The 26,466-nt window shown below is 39.7% G+C and overlaps 1 protein-coding gene across 3 annotated transcripts in view; it reads right to left on the reverse strand.

Moving 5' to 3' along the window:
* Window positions 1–3,911: 3,911 nt before the first annotated feature.
* Window positions 3,912–26,466, reverse strand: part of ACO1 (aconitase 1) — a 35,408-nt gene continuing 12,853 nt past the window's right edge. For all 3 annotated transcript variants that reach the window (XM_072360056.1, XM_072360057.1, XM_072360058.1), the window contains exons 3-21: window positions 25,485–25,653; window positions 22,727–22,864; window positions 20,924–20,993; window positions 20,634–20,817; window positions 19,860–19,999; window positions 18,942–19,113; window positions 18,391–18,491; window positions 17,250–17,366; window positions 15,800–15,959; window positions 11,261–11,396; window positions 10,679–10,763; window positions 10,293–10,449; window positions 9,604–9,728; window positions 9,388–9,492; window positions 8,555–8,697; window positions 7,058–7,205; window positions 6,744–6,866; window positions 5,517–5,702; window positions 3,912–4,690 (exon numbers count right to left, since the gene is read on the reverse strand). In XM_072360056.1, coding sequence (XP_072216157.1) covers window positions 4,577–4,690; window positions 5,517–5,702; window positions 6,744–6,866; window positions 7,058–7,205; window positions 8,555–8,697; window positions 9,388–9,492; window positions 9,604–9,728; window positions 10,293–10,449; window positions 10,679–10,763; window positions 11,261–11,396; window positions 15,800–15,959; window positions 17,250–17,366; window positions 18,391–18,491; window positions 18,942–19,113; window positions 19,860–19,999; window positions 20,634–20,817; window positions 20,924–20,993; window positions 22,727–22,864; window positions 25,485–25,653 — 2,573 coding nt within the window. In that variant the 3' untranslated portion in view covers window positions 3,912–4,576. The remainder of the gene's footprint in view (window positions 4,691–5,516; window positions 5,703–6,743; window positions 6,867–7,057; window positions 7,206–8,554; window positions 8,698–9,387; window positions 9,493–9,603; window positions 9,729–10,292; window positions 10,450–10,678; window positions 10,764–11,260; window positions 11,397–15,799; window positions 15,960–17,249; window positions 17,367–18,390; window positions 18,492–18,941; window positions 19,114–19,859; window positions 20,000–20,633; window positions 20,818–20,923; window positions 20,994–22,726; window positions 22,865–25,484; window positions 25,654–26,466) is intronic.

Here is a 26,466-nt window from a genome sequence, read left to right on the forward strand (position 1 = left end):
CAGCGTTCCTGCAGTTCCTCTTCTGGTATCAGAAAGCCTCTTTCTTGAAGTTCAGTATCTTTGTTACTGATCTTTTTCACACTTTTACAAGTCATTCTTTGCAGATTTTTTTCCAAGAAGCTCAGAATTTATTCCTTTTTCTCTGCTGTTAATTTTATCCTAGACTATTCGTAATACCTTGATTCCCTCTAGCGCATTTATTATGAACTCAAAATAAATGTGTATAGCAATCTACTCTGCATATATAGTTAATGAGTACTGGAATGCACAGCTGTGGAAGATACTTTCAATAGCAAACAATTCAGGAGCTCAGGATCCTGCTTTAGGTGTCATTTGAGGGAACTTAGTTATCTTTAGATGGAACATCTAACTATGAGGAGTTTGTGCTCTTCTTCCCTGAGAAAATGAAGTAAAGTTTGGGGAAGAATGCCTAATAAAATCGACACCCCTGGGCATAGAGGCTGTTAAAGGTTAGAATTCTTGTAAAAATACCCAATCCCAGAGCAAAACTGGAATCATTAAGTAACTTTATACCCATTGCTGAGTATAAATCGAAACTCATGATTCGATTCATTAACTTGCAAAACAATCCTTGATTTCATCATGTTTGCTGCCAACATCTGAGCAGTCTGAGATCCTATTTGAGGTAATTCCTTCCTGTTCACTGATTGTACGCTGGTTGTGTACAGTTTGATCAGAGACCCCGTGATTCGTTGTGCAGAAATACCATCTCACTGGGCTGCGTAAGTCCCAACGGAGATGTCAAACACAGCTTTCTGTATTGAGCAATGTAATGTTTAATGTAAAGGAAAGGATGTTTCTGAAAGCCAGTGCCTGTAGCAGATTCCCTCCTTCTGGTTATGTATTCCATTCTGCTTCTGCAACATGAAGCGATGTATTGACAGCTGTACTTGATTTTCAAAGCCATAAAAGGGAAGAGTAAGCAGCATGAACTTATTATCAGGTGGGATAAAGGTCAGGGTGTGAAAAGAGCTGTAAACCTTAATGTAAAGCAGGCTCCAAGGTTTTAAATGGAGATAGAGATTGGCAACTACACTGAAAAATCTGCAGTTACAGCATAAAACCAAGTATTCCTTTACTGATAACACAAAGACTCTCCAGCCACCCAGCTGCTGAAAGTGTTCAGTCACACGTGCTTGTCTGAAGGAGGTTATTTAAAACTGCGGGTCTAATTTCAAGCACTGGCCATTTAACTTTTTGTGTTTTATTTTTTTTTTCAATATTATATTGCTGTTTCTAGCTCTTCCTTCCACAGAAGTCAGTACTTGAGTACTACAGGTGCATGGGAGAGCTCCTAGAGCAGGCACTGTGCTGGAGGTGCAGCTCAGCCACAGGGCCCGTCATGTCCAGATCCAAGACTTACACGTTACAGAAGTTGCATCCAGCAGCAAAATGTGGATCAGGTCTGAACTGTTAACAAGACATCTTGTTATGCATCTGTTATAACTATGAAACCTACTCCACCATTACATGGGTTTTCTACTTTGACTCCATTCCATTTTCTCATTTTTGGATTTGGGATGTTATTTTTGAGTCGCACAACCTCACTAGCTTCACTGACACCGAATCTGATGCACAGTGGTGCAGTTACAGTAGAGTTAAAGCAGCGTTTTGACATACTGATTGATAAGGTTGGTCTTACTGCACAAAAGTCAGATTTCCGTTTACTGCCACTGTAGCAACATCTAATGACTTGCTGTGACAGCATGAGCAAGAGGGGAGAGCTGTGCAAAAAAGAAACTGAGCTGTAAGACATCTGCCATGGCAACAAATGAAGTCTGAATAGAGCCATATTACTGTTTTTGTCCGTACATCTATCTTTTTCACACTATTTTTGCTCCGGATTGTTAAAGACAAGTTGTTGCTGTCTCTAAGCTATGTGATGCATAAGATTTTCCTTCAGTACCTTTAAGCTGAGAGAGTGCTGATGCACCTTTCTACGTGTTGCTCACCTTAGTTAGCCCCATGGGAGAAAAGGCAGTGCCCTGTAAGATGGGTGAAGGCTCAATTTTGATGGTGAGTAGTATTTACGCTGTTATCCTGTTGTCCTCACGTGTTGGCATTTGATATCACTCAAGATACCAATACAAATTCTGCAGGTCTCCTGTCAGAGCACAGAATTAGATTTGAGTCTAAATATCAGTGTTTAAATGCCTTCTCCCTCCCTCCATCTCAGTCTTTGCTTAGAAAAACAGAAGTTGATCCAGAAGCAAGTAAGAAACTGTTAAATCCGTACACTTCAAAGCATTTAATCTTCAGTGTTTCTGGAACCAAAATGACGCACAGGTTACTTTTTATGGTTCACCACAGAATTGCAGGAGTTGGAAGGGACCTCAAGAGGTCAGCAAGTCCAGCCCCCAATAATAGTGCAGTAATGTATCTATGTAGAAGAATTATAATCTTAAACACTTAACTCTGAAGGAAAAATCACCTTGAACAACAAACAACTCAGATTCCAAAAGTTGCTTAAGCTAGCAAGATCCCAGTCAGTGAGATCTCAAGCTTTCTTTTAAACATTGCCATATGGCATTAAAAGCAATAAACTTCCTAGGCACTGTTGTGTGTTCTGTCCTGGTCCCTATCCTTTATTGTGAGAGCTGTGTGCACAGTACAGGAAGTCAGCAATTCAGTCCTACAATGAGTCCTTTATTCTGGGCTTTGATTTTAACCCAGTAAACTTCTTCATACAGCTGCTTCCGAAAAGAAACGTGGAAGAATGGATGATTTACAGTATGATAATGCCTCCCCTTCACAAATGTTAGGAACAAAGACTTTGAAAAACACTGGCATGTCATCAGGTCACCGATTTATTTTTTCCACAGTTTGAACCAAAAGTTGCATATTTCTTACCAAACGGCGCTGAAGATGATGACCACATTAACAGCTCTCAAGATGTTTCACAGAATGGCAGAGGTTAGCAGGAATCTCCTGAGGTCATCCTCTCCAACGTCTCTGCTCCCACCTGCAGCAAGATGCTCAGCACTTTGTCCATATGCCTTTTGGATACCACCACCAATGGAGCACCCAGAACCCCTCAGGGCAACCTGTGAATGCGTGCGGTCACCCTCAATGAGAAACTGTTTCTTGAACTTCAGACAGAACCTCCTGTGTCTTACTGTGTGCCCATTGCTTCCAGTCCTGTTGCTGTACCAATAAGAGCCTGCATCCATTTTCTGTGTGCTCTCTCCTTAGGTATCTGTACACACAGCTGGCCCTACACCTAAGCTGAACAGACCCAGCCTTTCTTTCTCTCAGGGAGTCCATAACTAGAGATATCCATACCTCAAGTGTGGCCTCAGCAGTGCTGTTGTCATCAATAGGCTGTTGCAGGTACAATGTAATTACTGTCCCCTCCTCAAGTCCTTTCATTTCCTCCAAAACTAATTGCATTGCTCCCCACCCCAACACAGCAGGAGCAAAGAGCGCTGGAAATACAAGTATTAAAGAGATTACTCTGAAAGAATTTCTCCACTGTTAATTGTTTTGGCAGTTGCTCTACATACAGTTAGGAATGAGAGTTAGTGCTATCACCTTGTTATCACTGTACACAGGCATGACTTCAGTGACCTATTACTATGATCACTGGTTGCTCAGTGTCATAAACTTGCTGATGTAGATCTTGAAAGTGTGGTAAATTATTTTCTTGAGGACACAAAACAGGGGAAGGCATTAGATCAGCAGTATCATGCTGAGCTACAGAAGACTGTTGGTGTTGGACAGTTTTCATTGCCACCCTGTCTCATGTTGATTATTCAGAGAAGCAAGTGAGAATTAAAACATGACAGGCTACAATTGGTGGGGTCCTGCTCCAGTAGGGACAATGAGGAAATAAATCCGAAGCTTTCTTCTATATCTTAGTACCTAGGATAACACGAAACAACACATTGAACTCCTTGAAAATAAGTTTAATTTTATCCATTAGAAATGTTATCCCCAGAGGTCCACCTTTTCACAAAGGCTTAGATTTTAAAGGAACAGAGTTCACATTTTCTTTTGAATTAACAAACAGCTAGATGATTAATTTCAGTATTAGATTCAGAATCTGCTCACAACTGAATAAGAAAGGAAGTCAATATCAGATAATCAGGAAGGAATAGAAATTAAACATATACTGTCCGTTAGTTTCCGGACCACTAATATAACGCAGAACAGAACTTAGCAGTCAAAGGAAATGGCACAAATACATATAACCAGCATACGATCTTCAATAGTTCCACAGATTCTGTCAGTATTTTAATGACTTTTGCAGAATGTTCTAAGGTAAGTCAAGCCAACTGCAACTTTCAATTGCCGTTCAAAACTAATAACAAGTTGTTTTATAAATGGGCAAAACAGTGACGAGTTTCCTGATACACAGAATCATTCAGCATGGTCAGCAAGCCTTCCAAAAGGCTTGTTTAAAAGAAGAAAAAGAAGAAACAAACAAACAAAAAAAAATCCAACAAACCACTGTTCACTTCATGGTTCACTCTTCTGACTTCATTATTACTGATTAGTTTTGTCGTGCTCAACAGAAGCAGGCCTGGACCTGCAAGGCTGTGCTCAGTACTTTAGATTACGATGCCATCTTACGAATCATGTAGTTCAGAATGCCGCCATTGTGGAAGTAAGTGAGCTCCACGTCAGTGTCAAACCTCATGATGGCGTGAAAGGTTTTCCCAGTATCCAGCTGTTGAGGTCAAAGAAAGTTGTTCAATCAGTAGAACTAACCACATGACAGTAAGATACAGGCTACTATGATAGTTTTCTAATCTTCACAGCTCAAATGAACAGCAACTGGACACCAGTATGTTATTATTTTAAGACAAGGTGCCACACCAGACCACAGCCAACTGCCTCAGAGCAAGTTGGCTTGAAACAAGCCATAATAAGCAGAATATGGAGACTCCTTGCACTGCACTTACTGTCTCTAACAGATTTAAGGTCAACACAAGCCTAGTGGCATGTAAGCTGACCACTCAATCAAGCAGTTATAGTAACTGTTAATGTTTTTACGAGTAGTCATTCTCCTGGCTTAGCTACAGCAGCAAAACTAACTGTATTAGCATTCACTGGAGCTCTGCATGGGAAGGAGAAAAGCAGAAAGACAGGAGCAGGAAGTGAATCAAACTACATCAGTTATGCTGAAAGCTGTTTTCATCAGTTACTTTACAAAGAACTGTTGAACACACTGGGATCTATGCTTTCCCCATTTCAGGACATTAATTAGGCCTACATAGACAGCAGTTGTAGGCTACCCAAGGACACAGGACTGCTTTGTGCTGAATGAAGCAGTTTGGGAATGCTGCTTTTATCTCCCATCGTTGCTCTTTCAGAGTTACTGCTTTTTCAGAATAACAGTGTCAGGGATTGGAAAGAACATCAAAAGGTCACCTAGCCTGATCCCCTGCCCTCAATTGTTTTGCCTTCCTGAAAAGAGAGATTACTGGAAAAGACAGTGATTGAAGAGACAGTTAATTCAAGAGAAACCATGGCAGCCCTCAGGCATTTCATACCTTGATCTGGATATTCATCTGTGGTTTTAGATTTTCAGGAATTACAATTGTGTAGCGTTCTCTTCCAGTCAGTCCTAAAGTCCTCGCATCCTCCCCAGGTAAATATTGCAGAGGAATCACTCCCATCCCTACAAGGTTGCTCCGATGAATTCTCTCATAGCTTTCAGCAAGCACAGCCTTGACGCCCTGGGAAGTACACGATGGGTTATACTTATCCACATAGCTCAGCATAGACTTTCTGTTCTCATAGGAATAAAAACGGTATGTTTGAGGTCTCCACCTTTCATTTACCAACTACTGCTAGCTAGGTACTGCTGCTCAGTGGACTGACCACTATAACTTGATTATATGTCAACTTTCAAACATCTTAAAAAAAAAAGATTGTCAAAAAAGTACAAGCACTTTTTTGGGAATGCTGTGTAAATTTCCTGTATGTTTTTGTAGACTTCTTTGTGATATATGTAGAGTACCTGCCATTATTCTTGTAATTTTTGCTACTTCAGGATTCTCCTCCTATCCTACATGTTCCAGGGTGCAGTGTTATTGATCTTTACATGTCTACGTGCAAATACAGTTTACAAAAAATTCACCATTACAATAGTAATTTTAAAACCTTGGGCAAATGAAATCCTAAACACTAACCCTATTAACACGTTGTTTAAAAATGCACAGCAACACTGCATGTAAAAATTGCATACCAAGAAAACTTGAATCTCTTTGAAAAGTCTGCTGAATAATGCAGGACAGGATACAGAACAAGACAGATACTCCACTGTGCCTGGATTTATACCATGATCCTATAACAGTACTGATAGGAATTCCTGAAACCTTCATGGGGAAGCAATGATAAATTTCAAGTTCACTAATACTCCACTTAATACACTTTATATCTTCTCTGATAAGCAAGATGAAGAAAGAAGCCTAAAGCATACCCAAGGTTTATTGAGCTGTATGATGCAAGACTAAAGAAAATGGCCTTTCTGGTGTATGGAAAGCTAGCTGAAGTTCCGTCACATTTTCCTGCCTGAATGGGCTATATGAATATTTAAATATATTTGCAAATCTACTATGGCACTTGGACTCAGCTTATACTTCAGAATAGCTTCTGATATCAAGAATGAGAATAAGCTACCTAGGACAGTGTTGTAAGCTACTCTTCCTGAAGGAAAAAAACATGAATGAACTTCTCAGTATTACCCTCCTCCTAGTTTTACTTTAGTTACTTACCAGGAGGAACGGCCCTTTGGCTGCCCAGTCTCTTGAGCTTCCTGCACCATATTCCTTCCCAGCCAGCACAATCAAAGGATGTCCAGCCTGCTTGTATCTTTCTGCAGCATCAAACACGTCCAGCTGCAATGAAAATATCAAACACATTATATACTACTGTGGGTGGAAATGAGAAAATTGTGTTTTCTTCTTGTCCCCACATTATCTTTACTTACGAGGCACTGGAGTAAATGACTTAAGCTGTAAGAAGGAAAGCCAATGCTAATCCAACCTACTACCAAGGAGCCTCTTTTTAAAGCAGTGAGTATACTTACTGTTTCTCCTGAAGGGAAATGGACAGTCTGAGGTCCCTGTTTATCAATAAATTTGTTCACCAGACGAATGTTTGCAAATGTTCCTCTGGCCATGACAGCATCATTCCCTCTGCGAGAACCATAGGAATTGAACTCTCGAGGAGTCAAGCTATTAATGGAAAAGAAAAACAAGACAGCGTTGGTGTAAATACAGTCATGAGCAACTGTCCCTGAGGCAGCTATGGATTGCTCTCACCATGGAAGCAGCACCCAGTTCTCTGGTGTTTCTACAGTTATTTAAAGAAGAAAAAAAGAATAGAAGTCTGCCTACTTAGCCTGGACACAGAAAGCAGCTTTACTGGTATTCTCATCCTGTGCCCTAAAAAACATATCTGACAGTGATGCAGAGATACAGCTGTGTTGGGTCAGAAGAAGCAATAAGATCCTTTCTTACGAACTGTGAAACAGCTTTTCTCAGCTTCACTTAACAGCTGACTACTGAAATTCATGACAGTTATTTATATTACCACAACATCTAGAAACAAGATAAAGACATCACTGTGATCAATACCTGTAAGGCAAAGAGAGAGTTTGCTGGAAGTTATAACTGAGGGAGAAAAATTTTGTTCGAAAATATGGATGTGGGAATGAAGGGAGACTCCATCCTAGTCAGTAAAGAAAAAAAAAAGATCACAATAACATGACATAAAATGGAACTGTTTATACTGGACTACATTCAGAATGGAGCTAAGATTTCCAAGTGGGCCAAAGAATCCAAAAGCATTAATCATCAGTAGACCGTACAGTTTTAATCAATTTTCTCTCCAAATTTATTAAATCTAATGAAAATACTTAATTCCAAACTGTCAGAACTGTTCCTCAGAACTCCACAGAATTTGCCAGAAGAGCTAAACCAGCCAATAAACATCATATTACATGTGAAGAGTGAACAGGGAGATTCAGTAAGGCCTGGATTTGTCTTAAATTGAATCCACAGTACTGAACTGACAGGCTGTCCATAGCAAAAGAACAGTTTACAGATGCTTATGGGCTGAACACAATAGCTCTGCCAGTCATTGCAGCTGCACTGAAACCTAAACTTCTGTAGTTCATGATACCCTAGCTATATGAAATTGCTGTACATGCTATAAATGAATGTAGAACCAGTTTCTGGCCCCAAGGACTATGGCCATTCTGCTTTGATAGGGGACAAAATAACTCATTCCTTTATTTATGAATTGACTTTCTAAAAAAAACTAGTCTGAGCCATCGTCTTCCATACAAATATCTTCAGTTCTCAAGTCGAATAGATCTGCATACCCTACACAAGCTTTTAGAACCCGTGTCAAATGCTGAAACAACACAGGAATGCTTCCCCCTCTTATTTTACACATTCTCCAGGTACCACCCAAAGTATACAAGTGTCTATGAACAGACAGCTAATAGCATACCCATAACATGGTATAGTAACTGTGGCTTGTTTCCAGTTTGTAACAGGAACAAGGATGTACTGCTTACCCTCTGCTGGTCAAATAACGGGCTGCAGGACTATTCCTTGCTATATTCCCAGCTGGAGATATGTGGTCCGTTGTCACAGAATCTCCAAAATTCAACAGGACATAAGCATCTTCTATAGTTTTGGGCGTCTGCAGAGCCAAAGTCTAAGCCACCACAAGTACAAAGAACATGACTTTAAAATGACACGCAATTCCCTTACCTTTCTCAAAAAGACACAATACACAGAAAAAATCTGCAAAATAGAGCTTCTCTTCTCATGTAAGTCAGGATAAAGAAAAAAATTGTATGGGAGACATAGACGTTCTTAAACCAAGTATGATGTCCTGACTGCCTGTCAGCAAACATGTGTATGTATAAAATAGATGAGGCAAAAAAGTTAGCTGAGGGCTTCAACAGCACATGCATGAACACAGGAAAATCCACGATTCCTGGATATCTTTACACACTGAAATTTGCATTTTCTTTTAAACGGTGCTGAAGCTGCATCTGAGTTCTGAATTACTTAGTGCAAAATGCAGGCAAGAAGATCTATGGCCTCCTTTCCTATTCTTTCATTTGCTTTGATACTACTTAAGACTACCCCATCTTAACAAGAAAGGGGAATTTTCAAAAACCTTGAAGCAATAGAGAATTCCTGCAATTTTTTAGATTTGCTTGTGCCTTTGTACTGAAGTGAATACAATAAGTGTGATGATAACATCTCAGAAATGAAGTCTCAGCAGGCTATCATAGATGCTTTCAGGACCCTTGGTGTGCTTCTGCTTCATCCTCCAGATTAGTCACAGTTGCTACTAAGGACAAACAGTTGTTTCTAAGGAGAAACGCACACTTACCAGACCATCAAAGAAAGGTGGGGACTTGATATATGTTGACTTTGGATTCCAAGTATACAGCTTGTCTGAGGGAGCATCTAAGGCATTCCAAGATTCATTTACTGTCTGAAAAACACATAAACATTCCATTTCTAAGTTTCCACAAGCAACAGATTTGATTTCTGCAAAAGATAGCACAGCATATAAATGAAACCACTTCCCTGAGAATTAGTTTACCTCTATTTTTTGGTAGACCTCCTTGAACATCCCAGGAATAACAAACTGACGCTCAACAGCCTGTATCTCATCTCGTGTTGGCCAGATGTCTTTCAGGAAAATCTTCTTCCCTGAAGCATTTATTCCTGTATAAATTGACAATGTTATACCTACTACATACATATTTCATTAAGAAAAATAAACAGAAGTGTATATTGCACCCTTCAGTTGTGTGTTCCTTCTAACCCTACAAAAACTCACAAGAAACACCCTTATTCAACTACAGGAGCCTGACAGACAATAACCTCGTGAACTTGATGCCTGTACACATGCCTACTTTTGTGATTTCTACTGGTCTTTCAGAATATTTGTACAATAATTTAGGTTAGAAAAGATCTTTAAAGGGTTGCCTAGTTGAACTGCCTACTCAAAGAAAGTCTACTAGATCAGGCTGCTGATGAAAAACCACCACCCATATATAACCAAAACATCTCCCACAGAATTAGAATATAGGGCAAACATAGCTTTCCCCTTCCTCCAACACAGACTCTGTTTTTACATTTTTACTTGTTGTCTGACTATTGCATGCTTAATATCTCAGATGTACTCACACACTTCAAGTACCTGCTTGGGGTAAACGTTTCCTAAAAGCTTAATTCCAATTACTTCCATTTATAAGGTATGAGAAGAAGCATTCCATAATGTCTTACCCAAAGGCTCTTTCTCAAAGTCAATCCGGACAGTTCCTGCAATGGCGTAGGCTATCACTAGTGGTGGAGAGGCTAGGTAGTTAGCACGGGTGTTGGGATGCACACGCCCTTCAAAGTTCCTGTTGCCAGACAAAACACCCACTGCTACGAGGTCTCCCTGCAAGGGTTTGAAACAAGAAAGATGGTGAAGCATGTTTGCAGAGTTGCATCATGCTGCAACATCAATAAGAGGACAAAGAACTGTCTCCTTCCAGATGATCCCCAAGTACCTCCCACAGAAAATGAACTGCATTTACTTCATACACACCTGACAAGGTTTAGCTCAATACTGCACAGAGAATAACTTACCTATGTTAGATGCACATGAAAATCTGACTGATGCATACCTGTATAATGGCTTCAACAACAGAGTCTGGCAGGGGTCCACTATTGCCAATACAAGTCATACAGCCATAACCCACTACATCAAACCTAGACAGAACATGAAAATCATCAAGGAATTAAAAAACTATTTTGGAGCTAGGTGTTTAACTCCTTAATGACTGGTAAGGCTTACTTTCAGAAGACATACTTTTTAACAAATCCACTACTGCTGAAAACAGCATTTTTAAGAAGATTACTTTATTATTGCAGTGATGCTCCATGTATACAGAGCAAAGAGCTGCTGTTATCTAGCAAGATAAACAACAACATATTGCCATTTTAAAACATTGCTATTTTAAAACATTTATTCTTGAAAAAGAATCTATTTTCCTGCAGAGGAACATGAGTCTTCAGAAAGGCAGCAAGCCCTTTCCCCCACTTGGCACTAAGTCAGCCAGTGCAACAGCAATGCATTAATTCATGCAGGAGCATGTTGTAGCGCATCTGCCATATCTTTTAATCTGTACAGATAAAGAGTTATTCCACTGCAACACTTGGCAGTGCTTACAGTTAAGCACTGGACAACAGTAAGAAAAAAAACTCACCCTAGCTGAGAAAGGTAACTCATGACTCCACTCTCTCTCAGATAGTAAGTGACAACGCCACTTCCTGGGGACAGGCTAGTTTTAATGTAAGGCTTCACAGTCAAACCAGCTTCAACAGCTTTCTTGGCAAGCAATCCTGAAAAATGCAAAGGATAGTTCCAGTTTTTCCTGGAAGTGAATAGTTTGATCAACAGGCTAATAGCAGCATAATTAAATAGCTGGAAAGCAGAGACTACAGCACTCATTCCAGGGTAACCAGCTAGAGTGCAAGTGCACTGTGGAACTATAAATCCAGTCTGCAATTTCTGTTTCATTAAAACGTCACAGGAAATTACCTTCAACAAAACACACACAGATGGGGGCAGCATGCAGACATTCAGAACTCAAATGGTAAACAAACACTAGCCATAAGACAAACATCTCACCAAAAACACAATGAAGGACTGTTACCTTCCTACCTCTGGAAGTTTAGTGCTAAATTAACAACCAACCTTTCGGTGCACACATACAAATTGCTTCTAAGCGCAGCATCTGGTTCTCATAATAATTTGTTAACAGAGTGCTATTTTACCAGCTCTTATTTGCAATGTGCATAGAGATGATCTAGCGGAATCGACATGTTGCCAGAAACATATTTATTCTGACCTTCTTCTATTTAAATTAGTAGTTCACATACAGAGGAATGTTCAGAAAACAAACCCTCTCCATCTCCTTACCAGGACAGTAAGACTTTTAAATGGAAAGGTTTTTCCTCACACACCTTTGTTGTATCTGCTTTGATACAACATGAGCTCCAGCAGAAAGATTATCATTGCACTAGCTTGTTTTTTGTCAGCTGTTTGACATTCTGCTAGACATGTCCTGGTGACCTCCTCTTATTTTGTGAGAAGGCACAGACTGTTACGTTTGCAGGCCTAACAGTAGATCCTATATCAAAAAAAAAACAACCCCATTCTTGAAATTGCTGAGGCCACCTCACTGTCAGAGATCACTGTTGTAAACTGGAGGTCTTGGATGCTCAGTAACCATGAACAGATGATCGTCCTAAGGCCTGAGAGGCTGACAACCCCTCTGAAAGCACCGGCTTCTGCTTTCCTGAAAATACCAGCTCTGAAAAGAAGGCAAAAATCAAACTCCAAACCAGGCAACAAAATGACAGAAACTTAAATTACTCTGAGAAATCCTAATCCAATGCTTTTTCAAAGTCAGAGTAGGCTGTGAAGGCTACTACAGGACATGCACATTGTCCCTACAGATATACAGCCCTCCCATAGGATAGGATATACTTCTGTAGATTGAAAGAACTACCCATATTTTGGATTTCTTGTAGCGCTGTATGTTTATTTAATTTCAAACTCCACTTTGAATAAGGAATTATCATCTTTCCTGACGGTTTTCAACAAGGTAGTGTATAAACAGTTACCAGAGACTGAGAGAACTGATCTTTCCCTGCTTGACAAAGCCAAAGAGTAAGGCAGCAAAAGTTACAGCTCCTAGTGAATCTGAGTGAATATGTTGAGATCCTTGGTACTGCATTTTTTCAAGGTGCTGTGTATTACACTGTACTGAATGCATTCAGAATACTAACTCGACAGTATTTGCAGACACTTTAGTGCATTAAACGTTTTGAGCTAGCAAGCTAATTAGGCTGAAAGACCAGAATCTCCTTGCCACAGCAAAGAGGAGTAAGATGCACACCATTAGCCTGGAAGCCAAAGGCTTGAGGAAACTATACTACACTGGTGGAACAACTGAGGGATACACCCACCTAGAACTAAAGGAAAAAAACTGAGTAAAGATAGTCTGCCTGAAGGAAACCCGCTTCTCAACCCTCAGAAGAAAGAAACACAGCTCAACAACTGTGAACATTATCCAGATGGATCTGATCCAGTTGTCCCATTAAGGGCAAGTGAACCAGGAAACATTAACACTGTTCCTCTCAAAGGTGCAAGAAGGAGAGACCACTTGTGATGCTGCTGGAGAGCTGAAGATGGAAGAAAACAAATCACAAATTCTTGCAGATGAAAACAAATGTTTACCTCATGTTTCTTCCAAGGAGAGCTCTGACAAATAAAGTATCTTCTCAGCCATCAGCTTTCCACAGAATCTCTGGGTACTGGTTGAGAGTGACCAATTTAAGACCACTGGATAGTCTTACTTATTTACTGTGCTGTAATCTATGAATAAATGTTTAAGGTTTAAGTACTGGGTAGGAAAGGACCTTTGAGAGTTTTTCAGACTGAAACCAAGAAATTTTGATTCATTGATTTAATCTGCACAGATTCACCAAAATAAAGTGTGACTGCAAAAGGCCTTCCTCACTTCCTGAATTTCCAACAGGGGAAGAAGCACTTGCTGCTCATAGGAAGGTACTTCAGTTGCTCCAAAATGAACCGACTCCCACAGTATTCCGGTGGAAGGGATGGAGAGCCCAATAACATAAGCCCTGGCAACATAGAAGATGAGGACGACAGAAAACATTCTGATCTTTCTTTCTAGTTGTTTTCAGGCACTTCAGGTATCTTTAAGGTAGCTAGCATTGCTGAGTAGTAGAAATACAGATAAAAAATATTTGAGTTGTATCAAATATATCAAAGATAAATAAGAATATGATTATTCTATTTACATATAGCTGCAACATATCTTTTTTTAGTCAGCCTAAGGTGTAGCATTAGACTGACCAACATACATTCTAATAACAACACTAGTCTCTAGCAATTTAAAGTCTTACTTCCTGTATCTTCCTGTCTTTCAACCTCAAAATGACAGCAGCTCTTCCCCTTTGCATTTTTTTAGTTACTCTTCTACTGTAACTGTGCTTCAAGAGAGATTATCCACAGCTACTTGAACAATGCAAACCAAGAGTTACCCAGTAGAAACAGGCTCTGGCTGCACCTGCCTTGCAGAGATTTCTGAACACAAACCAGCAGCCTAGGTACCCAGCCCATAGGGGAGCAGCAGCAGAGCAGAAGAGGAGCCTGCTGCTGGCAGAAAAGGAAGAAAGCCACCACCTGAGCCCCAAAGAGCACTTCTCCAACGCCACCAGACCATGCTGCTGCAGCAGGGAGGGAAAAGTACCAGCCTTTGGCCCCCACCCTGCTACCACCAAATAGCAGCCAGACTTTGGGTACCATTTCTGCTCCTCCACCACACAACGCTCTGTCTTTCATAGCACCCAGTTTTACAGCTGGCTCACCACCATTGGAGCTTCTCCAGATCCCACAAGCAACAGAGCTGCAGGCTCCTGGGCCACCCTGTATTTCCATAATCAATCCTTTGCAATGTGGGCAGCTGCCATTCTTAGGACACCTGCATGGTAGCCCTGGGCAACCCAGCACTACTCAACTTGCACCTGCAGCTCCAACAGGGCAGATACAGGTAATGATCTTGTGCCTCAGTAAAAACAGTGGGGACAGACACACCAATACAGGTTCCTAACTTACTAATTCACAGTTCTAGAAATAATATGTGTGAGTAATAAACCTTCTCAGTGTCATCATGACCTTTTATTTCTCTATTTATTTAATGGTTCTGCAAATGAAATGGCTTCAGCTGCCATGTCCTTTTAATCATGCTTTCATTAATTTACTTGATGGTGAAATAGCAGCTTGAATTTATGTTACACCTCTCAAGAGGAAGCAGAAGTAATGGTTCTAACATCAACTGGATGACTTTCTGTAAGAGTTAAGTTCTAGATTCTTAGCAGTAGAGATGTACAAATTAATAACAACAACAACCAAATACTATTAATTTCAAGAGACAGTTTCCCTTATGAACCCTTTCAACTGCTATCAACCATGAGTTTTACTATGGCATTGCTGATAGCTACAATGGGATACGTCCAATCACTTCAAAACATCTGAAGATCACCTTAAAGATACAATACATTGCTGAAACATGAGCTGCATCTTACTGACAGACAAATGTATAAGGGAGCTTGTTTGGTACAGCTATCTTAGCTCAACTTTTATCTATTCATATTCGCACCAATTGTATTATATTATAGTATTTGGTGATAAGCAAGAGAGTGGGAGAAACAAAGTCCACTTATGACCACTTCTTGGATACAGTTCATGTGAAAATGACAAGGCTCTGGAAGACAGAAATTCCAGAACACATTTTTCCTCATTTACTTGTCCCTACCTGCCCTCAGACACTTGTTCAGATAGCTAAGCATACACTTCATACACTGTTGATAGATAAGAGCACCTCCAGATTTAAGCTAACAGACCCTTCTTCACTGACCCTTTCTTTCAGAAGCCCCTCCCCAGCTCCAATCACAGAACTACAGAGCAGATTTTGTACATCTAATCAGGTGTCAAAGGTGCTGGTTAATTCAGCTCCAGTTTGACCTGGAGAGAAAATAGTGCAGGAAAAATACACTTAACTTCAACCCACATTTCTGTTACTCCTTAGGGACTAATCTCAATTCTAGTTTGCCAAATGATGAAAACAGAGTTAGCATTGTCTTTGTCTTCACAGAACACAGCCAGAGACATAGAAAGACTACTGCGCATAAAATCATGCAGATATACTTACCTGCTCCCAACATGACTGAGGGGTTACTGGTATTAGTACAGCTTGTAATGGCAGCAATCACTACCGAACCATGACCCAGCTCGAAGTCACAGCCCTCAAAGTTAAACTTGATTACACTGTTGTGTCGATCTGGAGCAATCTGGAATCCCTTGAAACCTTGCTGTAAGATGAAAAAGAAAGAATCAAAAAAGATCCCTCTAATGTCAATATTTTGACTGGAAATCAGCTGCAGACTTCATGGATGAGAAGTGTCAGCAGTCACACCACTGCTCGCATTGGTGGTGGAGGTTTGCATATTTGGTAAAAGTGGTGGGCAAAGATAATTTCTATGGCTCTATATCCCATTCTCTTTTTAACTGGTAAAACAGATAACTTTCAAAGCAAAAGTATTTGTGTTTTCCTCCTGCATAAATTTATCCCCCTTTAGTTTGCTCAGATGCTTCTGACCTACTTGGTCTGGATTCCTGATCACATATTGCAAAGCAAAGATTCCCCAAGACAGTCTTGCTATACAGTCTTATTCTGAGATTTTAGCCCTAATACGTAAGACTTAACCAGTGAATAACAACAAATGCAAATATATGTTACAGGATGATTTGAGAGGCAAAAGTCTGACAACTGATAAAAAGCAGGAATATACCATTTGCAGCATAAAGCAGTAAGTTTTGAGATTTGGAAGGATAAGGTCCTTTAATGCAATTATAAATATGTAACAATCACTGCAGTTTAAACTTCTTGATTTAAATCATTAAAGGTCTGCACTGCTGTTTTAGCAGGTAGAGTTATTGATATGATATCCCTCCCTGATAACCTTGTACAAGTAAAGACTCAAACTTATTTTATAAGCTTACAAGTCTAGGCATAATAACTTGAACTAAAATCTTGTTTTTCTTTCAATGACCATTTTTCATTGTATGATGTAGAGAGAAATATTTAATTCTCCAGATGTCTTTTTTTCTGTCATCCACATCGATGTCAAAGAGACAAAGAGACACAAGTAGCTTTGAACTGCTGAATCTAGCTTGAGTAGTGTATGCAAAACTACCTTGTAGAGCTCAAGTCTTAACACACTTTGAAAGCTCTGATGTTGAGCTGGCCAGTCATCACACAGGTTAGTACAGCAGCTACATGATCCAGACTACAAAAATAACCCAATGCAGCTTTTTTTTTTGTTTAAGAGATCCCTATCACACACTGAACCTGTGTTAGGTTTAAGACTGGTCTAAAATCAGAAGGAATTCTACTTCAATAGGATTGCAACAGCTTCAGGTGAAAGAACATTCAAAAGGAACACTGACATCATTTTCTATACTGAATCAAAACACCAGTCATATACTTTCACTCAATTTTCAACAGAAAAGCAAGGAACAAACTAGTCAACCCCAGAATGTAGTTCCTAAACTATTTTAGAAGCATGTATTAGGTTGTACACACATATGTTCCCAGTCACCTTTGCTCCCAGACAAGTTTCGAAGTCTTTCTTCATATCTGACACAGCAACTTTGTCCTGGGGTCTTTTTGGTCCACTGCAGCAAGGCACAACAGTATGAAGATCCAACTCAACAACCTATTCAGTAAGAATAGCAGAGAGGGATTCAGCACTTATGACAAGCAGAAGCCAGTCAAGTCAAAGGTGATCTTAGCATTCATTCAGCAGAGAAGCCTGCACATTTTTATATCTGTAGAAATTAGGAGAGGTATATGAGATGGGAAAGATCAGAAGAGAAGGCACAGTTCTACACTGAGACCCTGCTAGCTCCCAGGTGTGGCTCCCAATCATTGAAAACTCAATGTGTCACAATTATCTGAACAATGCTGATGGTGTAAAAAATTCTGTCCTTTCACATACTAGCAGCAGGATCCTTTTCAGAAAACAATGCTGTGGAGAAATTCTGATACTGGCATAAACCAGAACAGGCTATTTATGTGCACCCTAGGGAAAATATTCAGAGCCTATTAGGAAACACAAGAAATTATCATAGTTTCTTATTCCCCACCCATGTTTCAACTTTGTTTTTATAATGTTTCGTTCTATTTTTATTTATTTATTTTTTTTATAAGCATGCAAAACTGACCATAAGTTACAAAACTGGAACTAATCTTAGAGTTGCCTAGATACAGACCGTGATCTCGATTTTGTTGCACAGAAAACAGATTGTCTGGTATGCAGTTAGCAAACGAAGCTTCTAACTGTCCTTATCATGCAGTAAAATACATTGCTGAACGTAAAAAGGGAAAAAATGAGACAAGGCCTACAGAGAATACATCTGAATTATCTTTAAAAGCTCTGCTAATTTCTGGACCAGAGTTCTTAAAAATACATTAATCCAGTCACACAATCTGCAGTAGCTAGAGTTCAGCAGACAGTTAGTCTATACTGATGATCAAATTATCGTATCTGGAGACTGAGCTAGCTGGCTTAATTCCGAACTCAGTGGAATAAGACAGCTGTACAGATAATGTCAAAGGAACAGAAAGAGTACCTTTATTAGTTTCAGTTTCTTTAAAAAAGAGACAACAATCATTAAAATATGGCAAAGCATAAAAAAGAAAAAAAAAAAAAAAGGAGTGAAAAGACAGTAATTTCTAACCTGTGAGAAGTCTGGATCCTGAGAGGAGTTCTTGAAATCTCTCAGCATTCCCACAGCCTCAAGGTACTTTTTAGTGCACAGAACTTTCTCTTTATCACGGCCTATAGCAAAAGCCAGATTAAAGGAGAAAAAACAAAAAAAAAAAAACCACAAGTGGACCTGAGAAAGTACAACGTGACAGAAAGTAAAGCAGACTATTTCATACTGTTCACACTACACTGTGCACGAAAGGACTCTTTCAACACATGTACTAGGGACTCACTAGAAACAAAGAAATTGAGCAGACAGTGGCTTTTGCAGAACAAAAGCAGTTTAGGTTCCTGCTTCTGTAATCTGGACAGCTCATGTTCAAGGAGGGCTAAGCTGACAGTTACAAGACAACCTAAAATTTTGTTCTTCCTCATTATAGGTACTAACACTAAAAGCAAGAAACAAGCTGAGTAATCAAATACATGATAAAAACAAATGATAAAAGATTCAAGCTTAAAAGGCTTCACCATGTATACTTTAGGCTTCTACACCTTTAATTCATGTCTCTTCTTGTAACTAACCTGTTTGCACCAGGTATCCAATGCTAATATCATCCACTGGGAAATAGGCGGCTGTTGCTCCATACTCTGGACACATATTGGCAATGGTGGCTCGGTCAGCAATTGACAGCTGGGCTACACCAGGACCAAAAAACTCCACAAATTTACCCACAACTCCAACTTGGCGAAGGTGCTGTTATAAAAAATACAGTGACTGCATCATCAACAGGTACCAAGAGACTTCTATAAAAATTCTATACACATTTTAAAGCAGGAAATTATATGTAGCAAGCTATATTAGAAAAACAAGGACACAGAGCTGTAAAGTCCCAAGAAGATAAAACGCAGGCATACACTGTCCCTTCTGAACACAGTCTTCCTCTCACGCGTAAACACAGTTATTTGAAGATAGACACAAATTTATCTTAATTTGACTCTCTGTGGAGAAAAGAGTATGCACTTTTTTGCCAGTGAATTCTTGCAGACAGGGGAACAAAAACACAAATCAAACAAATCAAATGTCTGAAAATATACAACATTTGGATCAGCTCAAAAAAAAAATTAACTTTCCCCAGCTGGAGGTTCTCTCTAGAGCCATTAATGCATGATGAACATATCTACCAGATTGCTGAGCTTCAACTCAACACTACTGCTGACTCAGTTAATACTCTGAATTCAGTCACAAGCCACAGAGTGAATAAATACATTACGAGCATGTGAGCAAAATGCCCGTAAATCAAAGAACTCAAACTGCAATACCTACTGTTTTCAGCTTCTATATTGCTTCATTTTAAGTGTGACCTTCAAAAGAGAGCCCTTCTGTTTATTTTGAGATAATAAAGAATCGAGCACTTTGTACAAATACTGCTGTTCCAAAATGGGCCTACAACATGAGGAATTAAACAGGCCTTTAGGTATCAGCAGAGAGCTGTTCATTACCTTGGTAATGGTGAGCACTATGTCAGTGGATGTTACCAATGGCTGAGGGTTTCCTAGCAGTTTATAGCCAACCACTTCTGGAAGCACCATGCTGATCGGTTGGCCCAACATCACTGCTTCTGCTTCAATGCCACCAACACCTGGAAGCAATAGAACTAAATCATCAGACCATCCGAAAGACACAAAAGAGTCAAATAAACCCATGAGATAAGTATTTTATGGTGACTTGATTTAAGGTGAGAGAAGGCAGAAAGTAAAACAGGACTGAGACTTCTACGAACAGATATTTGTCTTCTTCAGTTTTTGCAAGGCAGTTTTGCTTTTTGGTTGTTTTTCTCTGCAAGGTTAAGCTTCAGTTTCATACTTTTAGACTTGATCCTCAGCCATCAGATGACATATGAGATAAATCTAAGTACCTCACTCTGATGAAACTTTCACAGTAAGCGTGTAGAAATTTCATTTAATGACTTAACCATGTCATGAATAAATAAAGAAAAAAAAAAACCCTGACATGGCACAGAACATTGGTGTGCTGTTTGTGAAATATATTTTAACTACTGGTTATCAATCAAAGGCAGAAAAGTTGTTTTACAGGAAAGAAAGTTTACTATACTCAAAGGTACAGGTCATTCCCTGCTCATGGAATTGGGTAGGATCCTTGAGGTCCATTCCTAACCCAAGCTATTCTACGTTTCTATAATTTTGAAGCATACAGACTGTTCTAAAGAATACTGATCAGCCACCAGACTATTCACTGAGAGCTACTGCACATACCCCAGCCAAGTACTCCCAAGCCATCTACCATGGTGGTGTGTGAGTCAGTGCCCACCACACTGTCGGGATAGTAGTAGCCATCCTGATCCATCACCACTCTTGCTAAGTATTCCAGGTTGACTTGGTGGATGATCCCAGAGCCTGGAGGAATAATCCTCATGTTTTTAAAAGCCTGAGAGCCCCACTGAAACAAAAAAATAGAGTCAAACATTTTTAACACATGTGAGCACTGGACAAATTTATGTTTGTTCCATCTTTGGTCATGCAAATAAGATTAACTAGTTCAGTACCTTTAAGAACTCAAACCTTTCTTTGTTCCTTTCAAATTCCAAATCCTGATTCTTTTGCAAGCTGTCTGATCTGAAAATGAAAATAATCATCTGTCACAATCAAAAGGGTTCACCTGACACTTATGTGTGGTCAAATATGCCCAAATGGTGAGAGAAGAGTTATTAGCTAATTTTAATGCTGATCAATCTCAGCTTTTAATGTCATCACAGCAGCAAAACAAAGGTAATCAATGTTGCTTGTATTATTCAAGAAGTTTAGTTTAAATCTGAGCACTAGTCTGCATATCATACAGATGGCTGGCTTGAAACTTGTATTTTGGGAAAACATAGATAACACACTAGAGCAGTGTGAAGTTCTCAAGGCCTCAAAAAATACAAGGAAATCAGAAAAGCAGAAAACTGGAACACAACTACCTTGCAGCTTAAATTAAGCAATAGCTACCCCTGTGGTTTAAGACAGAAAGGGTTAACAAAGTTTCCACTTACACCAGCTCTCTAACCTAGGGCTGAAGAGTTTGAAAGAACTAAAGCACAGGACTGGCCAATGTTCTCTACACACATACAAGGTCCTAGTAGAATTAAAAGAAGGCTGGGACAAAAAAGTAACTATTAGAAAAAAGGATATCCAAGTCCTGTATATGACTGATAAAATGAAAGTTATTAAAACAGACAGAAAAAAAAATGATCAAAACAGTGTGAAAGTAGAAAAAAAAATTGCACTACTTCCCAAGGATCTAATAAAAATGATACAGATGTCAGTTACAAACTTTAAAATGTTAGGATTCACAATAACACCTCTACAAAAACTTAAGGGGAGTTTATTTTTGACTGGAGTGCATGTCAAAATTTTTTGGCCTTTTTTCTCCCATCAGTTATGAAACAGAAAGGAAGAAAAAGGTTACATTTACAAACTTTCCGTCAACATTCTGCTCTGAAACAAGTTCTGTGTTACATCTCTGCTCAGAAGCTCAGTATTTTTATTCAGCAGAGCCCTTGAAATATTGGCAGTGCTAAAATGTCCGTTGCATTCTGTAATTTCTACTTGAAATTTTTTTGAGCTCTGCTTCAAAAGTATCTCTTACAGAGGACAATAAATACAGAGCATTTATGCAGGCAAGGCAACTGCAGACTAACAAACATCAGAAGTCTGGTACGCAGAAGGAAATCACAAGGAAACATGCAGTGGCAGGATCTGCCTCAAGGAGTATTTGGGTAGGCTCACGTTTACATATTAGGGTAAAAGGAACCCCTCTGTAGAGGTCTCAGATTTAGCTGCAAGTCTAGTGAATATTTGTCTGCCTGTAGCACTTTCAGAATCAGCTTGCATTGTACTTCTTTCCTATACTTATAGCAGTCATACTAATCAATATCTTGTGCTCTTTCCTGTGGAGGCAGAGAATCAGCAAACAGCTGAGTCAGGGCAGCTCAGGTCTACTCTTACACAAATAAGGAAGGAAAGAGACAGTCTAGCCTATCCTTTCCAGGAAGCCCCACAAGGTCAAAAAGTGCAAGTGGAAAAAAGCTATTTTTGAACAACTAATAACAATGTAGTATTATTATGGAAAACTTTGATCACTACAGGTCTGGACTGAGCCTGTTTCTATTAACATTCAGTCCAGGCTTGCGCTGCTGAGAAAGGCACTACAGAAAGAGTAAAATTTCTATTTTCTTCATAGCAGTCAATGCACTGCTTTAACTTCATCACTTCTCAGGTTCTACAATGTAGTTCAAATGCACAGAATATCAACAATTACATTACCAGCTTACTAACATTAAGAACTAATAGATGTTTTGTATCCTTACCGCCTGTTAAAATCAACCTGGATGGAGTGATCTATCACTAAGTCAGCCGGACAGATAGGATTGATTTTTTCAGGATCCCCACCAAGTTTCTTCACAGCATCACGCATTGCAGCAAAGTCAACAACAGCAGGTACCCCACTATAACAGAAGATAATTGGGCAATGTGAAAGGAGGAAAAAAAGGCAAAACAAACTCTGTCTAAACCCTCAGACTCAGAACAGACACATACAACCATGCAGGAAGCAAACTGTGGCCTCACCCTAAGCCTTGGGATCATTACATCAGAGACCGTACTCTTAGGAAGGTGAATTAAGAAGAACAGGAGAGACAGAATTGCATCCACATTCTGAGTGCTGTAACAGTGAAAAACTAAGACCAAATTCTAAGTTCATCAAGGAGATCAAAATGCTTGGCTGGGACTCTAAGAAAAATAGTTCAATTCACCAATTCCTTTGGGACCTTGAATTTGTTTATCTTCTTTTGCTCTGTTTTTCTCTCCTTTCCAGTATGCTTTAAAGGAAAACAAAAGGTTTTTTTTTCACTCCACCTGCCCCAACCAACAGTATCCTCCTTTCCATTCTCAGCTGTGTTTTTTCAGCTGATTTCAAGGCAAAGACCATCTCTTCCAAGGTCTGGGAAATGCAGGAGAACCTTCTCCCTGATTTGAAAAGTACCTTCCACACTTCTGCTGGTATTACTGGCAGAACAGGGTATTCAAGACTTCTTAAAGAACAAAGGACATGACTACAGAACACCACTATTTTCAGAAGTGGATTTAATTTTCTTGCATATCACCATGCTATCAACAATTGTGCTAGTTGCTGAGACAAAAAAGTTGTGCCTGTAATGATTTAAAATCATTCAGTATCTCATAAAGAACAAGTTTCTGCAAGAATAGTCCAAAGTAGCAAGAATTTGTTCTCAACTCCTGATTATAAGAATGCTATTAAAAGTTTAAAACATAGCAGAAACACTGCAGGAAGAATCTGGGGGTCCCCTCTGGTCCAACACCCTTCTCAAGCAGGGCCCTCTAAAGCAGGTTGCCTAGACTTATGGCTCCAAGGACAGGAACTCTGCAGTGTCTCCTGGCAATCTGTGCCAATGCTCCTCCTCCCTCAAAGATAGTAAGAAAGCATTTACTCACATTCAGAGGGAACCATTATTTTTTGTCAGTCTGTCACTGGCACTGCAGGTAAGAGCCTTGCTCCACTCCCTTTGCACTCTCCATCCAGGCACGTCCATAAACTGATAAGAACCACCACCCCATCCCCCTCCCCGAGCCTTCTTTTCTCCAAGCAAAAAAAGGCTCCACATTTTCTAGCACTCAACACTATAAGCTGTTGATGTTCAGTAGCTTGAAACAGGTTTTGTTGTGGGGTTTTTTTGTTAGGTTTTTTTTCATTGCAAAATATGTACACATCATGGAAAGTAGCAGATGCTGCATTATGGGTGGATTTGAGGGAGGGCAGAGGTGGCAGCAGGTGAGAGGGAGGTTTATTTACCAACTTACAAAACTCATGTAACTGAAAAGAAACAGAGACAATACTCAACTATATACTCAGAGGAACTCAGCACAATTACAGAACAGTGAGATCTAGTAAATTCAGTAATCCTAATCCATGACCTACGAATGTAATTGTTATACGGCTTCTGTAAGGCTGCCAAAGGCCTCGTTTTCTAAAAGCTCCCACACTCAGGAGCATGTTCAAGACCTTGTTTTTTATACAGCTGTTCTGCAGACTTCAAGCAAAATTTTTTTAACTCAGTTGGAGAGAAAGGAGTATGAAAGTAAAGCAATAACAAGGGGAACAAAGCTTGCGTGTAAACTATTTCCTCCGTATTCTTTTATTCAAGGTTAGCAACAACCAAGAAACAAAAATAAGTATCTAGGAAATCAGCACTTTTCTTAAATTGAAGCTATGCTAGTTTTCCAAACATCGTCAGAAGTTGAGCTGCATTGGGCCTCCAGCACATGTCCAACCTTTGGGGAAATATGACAGGCAAGACACTTTACATTCCTGAAGACAAAAATAAGTGACAGCTTAGCAGCTCAGGGCTTACCACAGAAGAACTGAAATCTCTGCTTCTGTACAAAGGTACAGGCCAAAGGTACAAAGTAAAGTGGACTTTCACGTCAAAAGCCCTATTAAAAACAGTTAGAAGTTACTGTTTCACTTGAAAATTTACTTTCCACATCTATCAGGGACACACTGACATATGGGTATTACCACCACTGCAATAACAGGGCCCCGTTTCAGAGTCCATCAGGTAGGAATCTCAACCGACATTTTTTGGGGAAAAGTAGACATTCATTTTTTCAAAAATCCTCAAAAATATATGTTTGGATTAATAGTGATTTAGAATAGAAAGCAATGATGGGTCTTATAAGTGAGGACTGAGAAGTGTAAAATATTAAAAGCAAGAGCCCCTCCAAAAATAAATTAAAAAAAAGAAAACAAGGGGAAAAAAAATGAAACCAGCAAAATCTCTTATTCCAAATTTCTTCATTTGCATGCAAATGTATCTGTCTTATTTTCTCTCCATTTTTAAGGAACTTCATGAAGATATATATTTCTGCACCTCAGAAGTGCTTCATCTATGCTTTAATTACATGTATTTGCCTCATAATAACATGCAGGAAAGCTGAACATAGTCCCTCCTAACATTTCATTGCTATTATTTCTTTCAGCTCAACCCCTCCATCCCAAGCTGAGCACTGCTGCAGTTTCTTACTAGCTGTGGAGACCATCAGACTCACGTGAAATCTTGCAGAATAACTCGTGCGGGCTTAAATGGCACTTCAACATTCTTGTGCTGCATCACCTTCCAGTTGAGAATATTCTCAACATCTTCCTTCTTCACCAGGAATTCATCACAGTTTCGGATTGCTGCTTCCAAGAGCACTCGAATAGAAAATGGAAGACGTGCTGCATGGGCAAGAGGTAATAAACAAGTAGTATGTAAATGCAATAGAAAAACACAATTTTCTACCTAAAATAACTGAAAATAGCCACTCCAAAAGTAATGACGCCTATTTATTTCCACAGAGACTACAACAGATACAAAGAGAACAATAACGCTGTTGTAGGAGAAAGGTTGTCTTCTCTCTGGCCTGACTGTAGAACCCTGAGCCTTCAGCTTAGTCAGCATGTTGTCAATGTTGATGGTATGTCCAGGTACCATGAACTCCAGAAGGATCACCCCTTTCCTATCCCAAAAGCCAGCACACATCACTTTACCTGCTGAGGGCTGCATCTTGAACTTTTTCTTCTATGGGCTACTCACACACCATCCCTCCACAGAATGCCATTTTGACTATGGCTTATGGAGGTGACACCCCATCCTGTCACCAGTATTATCATCCATGAAACTGTTCCTTTCACCCTCATACTGGTTAAATAGGTCCTGACAGACTTGTTTGCAGTATTCTTTCCATTCCTATCTAAGTAATCCTGGGACCCACCTGCCAAAACTTTGTGATATTCCAACACTGCCACCACTGTCTCCAAGGTATTGGAGCCGACATTCAGCTCCGTACACAGATCCCTGATTGCAATCCACCAATTCACATGGATGACCTGATCAAGATACTCTTCATTTCAAGGCGTGACAGCTGTGCAAGGCCATTCAAAACGTGGCTTGTCTTTCACATCACTGCTGCAACTGCTGAAACACATCACTCACCACCTCACTGTGCTCATGCCCACTGTTTGGTGTCCATAAACATTCAGAAAGCATCA

The sequence above is a fragment of the Excalfactoria chinensis genome, chromosome Z, assembly GCF_039878825.1.
Source record: "Excalfactoria chinensis isolate bCotChi1 chromosome Z, bCotChi1.hap2, whole genome shotgun sequence".
Lineage (NCBI taxonomy): Eukaryota > Metazoa > Chordata > Aves > Galliformes > Phasianidae > Excalfactoria > Excalfactoria chinensis.